Here is a 4550-nt window from a genome sequence, read left to right as displayed (position 1 = left end):
TGTATTAAAACCGAGCCACTCAAGCCATTGTTAAAATTTTGTGTTGAATTTTGAACATATCCGAGAGTTCAATATAATGTGATTATGTTGTTTGAGTATTTTACAATTTAACAAAGTAAATGAACAAATAATATAAAAATAATGTTTTTTTTTAATGTGAATTCTAAAATAAGTGAATAAAATGCGTTAATTTAATATATTATAAATATTAATTTTAATGAAGAAATACGATTGCTTACAAATTGTTACGTTTTTTGTGTTAATTTTGTACATAATCTATTATTTCCTAACATATTCATTAAATTAAAAACATTAGATTGTTTGCGACACGCGAAATGTGTTAAATATAACACACATATTTTTCCAACTATTCTTTACTAAATTAATATTATAATACACAATTAAGAATTCTTTTACACTTTCTTATGTATTTTAGTTTGCAAAATCTTAAAATAACTAAACTAACATTATTTTAATGTCGAAAACTCTAACGGAACAAATTAAATGTTATATTTGGCTATCCAAATATTAATAATAAAAGCTCGAAATGCTAAAAATTCATCACAGTAGCATCCCATGTTTAAAGATTCAGTTACAACAGTTGTTCCGCTTCTCCTGCTAACGCAGCTAAAGAAACACCTCGCGGAAAAAAAAAACAAATTCATCCTTCCTTCATCGTTCTATCGAAAGTTTCTTCTTTCTGAAACAGCTGTGATTCATCGCAAATCTTTCGTTCGTCCGAATAATCGTTGTAACTAAAGTTTCATCATTCGTCACCGTTTATCGTTCTCATTGTACTCACCGCTATCGTTATCCCTTCCACGAATTCGCGTCGCATTATTTTCTCCATCGTCGCGTTAATTATTCGATCTCGAAATACAAGCATCCCCCTTCTCGTACCCCGAGGTACACACATTTTCAATTTACTCACCAATGGGAGGACGAGAGGGCTGCCGGCCGATGATCCGCGGGGAGAAATCCTCGCGACTCGCGACTGGTAGTCGTCCACTCGGAGCGATGCGACGTCGCAGTCCGTGACACTCATGAGGCCACAGGCCAGTCCGTCGTCGACGTCTTTCCCGTCGTCTTCGTCGTTGAGACTCGTTGTAATCGAAATGTTATTCGCGCGAAGGAGAGAAAGGAAAAGCGAGATATATATACGAGGTATATATATATATATAAAGCGAGGTATATATATATATATATACAAGACTCGCGAGAATGAAAGGGAGAAGAAGAGAGGAGAGTAACGTTTTGAGAGACACGCAAAGAGTAGCGCGTTTCACACAAAACAAGAACAAGATTCCCGATATCCGGAATCTCTCACAACTCGGCGGGCTCGATGTGTCACGAGCGATCGATCCGTTGCACGCGTGCGGCGTGCCGCCGAGACTCTCGATTCTCGCCGCGCGACTCTTTCGTCCGCGCGCGCGGAACACTTCTCTTCCACGGGGATGTCGGATTATAATGCCTCCTTGGCGCGAGCGTGCGCGTGTCAATCGCCGATCGCGAGGTCGATCTCCCTCGTGTCGTTCGCCGCTACATCAAGTCGTGCACTGAGAGTCCGTATCCCCCGCCGCGGCGCGGCGGTTCAACGTAGCTACGCGCAACCGCGCCGGCTGATCAGCGGCGACTCCACTCGCTCGCTTTGCTCCGTCCGTCCGTCCGTTCGTTATTTCGTTCGTTCGTTCGTTCGTTCGTCAGTTCGTTGCTCCGTCTACACGTCCGTACGCGACGGTACTCAGACGCGAAGTGACGAGGCGGCCGCGCATCGCGACCGCGATGCGAAACTTGCCGGGAGTGCCCGAAGCGGCGCGCGCGCGCTCATCTCCTCCTCGTGTTTACCTCTCTCTCTCTCTCTCTCTCTCTCTCTCTCTCTCTCTCTCCCCACCCCCTCCCTCCTCCTTTTTCATTCCCGTTCTCTCTTGCTCCCACGTGTCTCCACACGCGCAGGATGTACAGGATATACGCGGCTGCTGTGCCTTCCCCTTGCGTCATAGCGGAGATCACGTCACGCGGCGCGGCGGGGCCCGTCCACGCGTAGCGGAATCTAATCCCGCCGTTCCCTGGGCCTGGGCCCCGTACCCGGTATCCCTTAGGCTCGGAGAGATCGTTGGCCTTTACCCGTCCGTCGCGGATTTACGCTTCTGTTGCGTCAACTGTAATATTAGCGACACAAAGATCTGACAGCGAGTTGCATGAAGATTGGGTATATATCAGATTAAAAATTGAGGTTGAGACTATGATTAAAATTAATCAGTCGGAAGAAAAAAAACTATTATAATGTCAAGTTTAGTTAAGTTTTGCTCTGATTGATCAAACTCAGACTAGAAATTGAAATTGAGATTGTGATTGAAATTACTCATTCAGAAGAAAATAAAACTGCTGTCAAGTTTACTAAGTTTTGCTTTGATCGATCAAATTCAATCTCAGTCTCAAATTCTAGTCTCTCTCGTACGGGCTTGAGAGGAGCTACTGGGGATAAATAAATTTTTGAAAGTTTCTGATGAAACTAACCGACGTTTGCGATTACAGCCTTACTGGATATTTTCTAATTATACATCTTCTAATTATACAGTAAAAAAAACATTCTATATTTGTATTAGAAACGATCTGCTCAGGTCTTCGTTAAAATTTTGTGTTGAATCTTTAACATATTCAAGCGTTAATTTTTTAATGTGTGATTGTTATTTAAATATTTGTGTTAAATGGATGATATTAAATATTTATTAGTGTTAAAATAACACAATTTGTGAACAAATAACGTAAAAGTAATGTTTTTCAAAACATAAACTCTGAAATAAATGAATAAAATGTGTTGGTTAAACATATTAAAAATGTTAAATTTATTGATAAAACACGTTAATTTTTAATATATTACAAGTGTTAATTTTAATGAAAAAAATATGACTGTTTACAGAATTATATCAGTGTTACATTTTTGTGTTAATTTGTTATATGATGTACTTTCTAACAAATTTAATTTATGTTGAATTAACACAAAAATTTGGACCATTTAAAATATATGAAATGTGTTAAATTTATCACAAATTTTCCAACTATGTATTTCATTTAATCCGATTATTGGTTATCACTGGCCGTATCGAATCCGTTGAAGGGGATCGGATGCAATTAAACCTCCGGAGTTGACGGTGAACCTATTGATTCTCATATATAGTGATTGTTTGAATGATAAAAATGCTGATGAATAAAAATAATTCAGTTTCCTCTGTAAAATAATGCTAGAATAAAAAATATGTCATTATATTTGACTTTACTATTCGTAATTCTTGTATCTCTTGCACTGTTTACACCTAAATTCTTTCCCAACAGATATATATAGTAAATTATCCTATAACTTTTTTGCGAATTCAATACTATTGTCAAACTTTGCGTAGTACATCAGGATTTTTAGTAAATTGGAGTAAAATGGCCGAAAAAATCATCCCAGTTTAGTGTACAACATCACATTTTACTAAAAATCTTAATGTGTTATGCAAATTTTGATGATGACATCGTGTTCAGTGTAAAAAAGAGTCCCGAGGCATGTACTATAAAGGCAGTCCAAAGAAGTAACAATTAATTTTTCTTTATGAACTATATATATAATTATACAGAAAGTTTAACGAAATTTAAACGATTATAATTTGATGAAAATAAGTCATAGGATCATGAACTAAAATTCATTTGAAAGCTCTGGAATTAAAATTCCATAGGCTTTATTTAGAAATAAGGTTTTGTTTTGTCGTAAAAATTATTGAAGATAGTAAAAAGCGCAATTTTTTTGTCTATTTTATTCAAATTTATATTGTTCTTATTAGAATATAGTAATAACTTGATATACACATATTCGTTTCTTTTTATACAAGTTATGTCATTTTAGTTCTTTAGAATTAAATTAATGTCTTTTAGACAAGCTAAATTAAATAAGTCTTACAAACCTAGCAGTATGTATGTTATCTCAGTAAGTATGTTACAGACTTTTAGTTCTGAAGGAGGATTGAGGGAAAAGCAGAGAAAAAAATGATCCGACAGCAGCTCGCATTTTGCATACGACAAAGAATTTCAAATCGTGAAAAAGACTTAAATGTCCAATTATAATCTTACAATTAATAGATAATCTTACAATTAATGAATAATCTGAAGAGCGTAAACTCAATATTGAGCGTTATTATCGCGTTTTGAAGATCAACTAGGAAATTGAGCGAACGGACAGGAGAAGCTCGAGAGCATTACGTATTACGGAAAGTTTTACAGGTAAAAAAGTTAACGAAAACGCACTGAAAAACATGGTGTGGAAATGCTCGTTCCGCTAACTATTACGCCGCATATATTTACGCTGCATATTGCTGCCGGAAGCGGTATCGAACAACAAACATCGCGTCGGTGTAAACGCTCAATTAATATCAAGTAACGAATATCGGTTAAACAGTGATTTTGGCGTCGATCGGGTTTTATATGGCGCAGCGTGTGGAAAGTTTAACAAAATAGCGTTAATAATCTCGCGCGCGAGCGTACGTGCGCGAGAAAGAAAGGGTGAGAAAGGGGGG

The 4550-nt window shown here is 37.5% G+C and overlaps 1 protein-coding gene across 2 annotated transcripts in view; it reads right to left on the bottom strand.

Moving 5' to 3' along the window:
* LOC108752230 (LIM domain only protein 3-like) overlaps positions 1-1145 on the bottom strand; it is an 81893-nt gene extending 80748 nt beyond the window's left edge. The window contains exon 1 of one of the 2 annotated variants that reach the window (XM_018492912.1): positions 932-1145. In XM_018492912.1, the coding sequence (XP_018348414.1) occupies positions 932-1045 (114 nt within the window). In that variant the 5' untranslated portion in view covers positions 1046-1145. The remainder of the gene's footprint in view (positions 1-931) is intronic. The other variant, XM_018492913.1, reaches the window with a different exon arrangement.
* Between the last annotated feature and the right edge of the window lie 3405 nt (positions 1146-4550).

The sequence above is a fragment of the Trachymyrmex septentrionalis genome, unplaced genomic scaffold, assembly GCF_001594115.1.
Source record: "Trachymyrmex septentrionalis isolate Tsep2-gDNA-1 unplaced genomic scaffold, Tsep1.0 scaffold6, whole genome shotgun sequence".
NCBI classification, from domain to species: domain Eukaryota; kingdom Metazoa; phylum Arthropoda; class Insecta; order Hymenoptera; family Formicidae; genus Trachymyrmex; species Trachymyrmex septentrionalis.
This window is presented reverse-complemented; position numbering and strand designations above follow the sequence as displayed.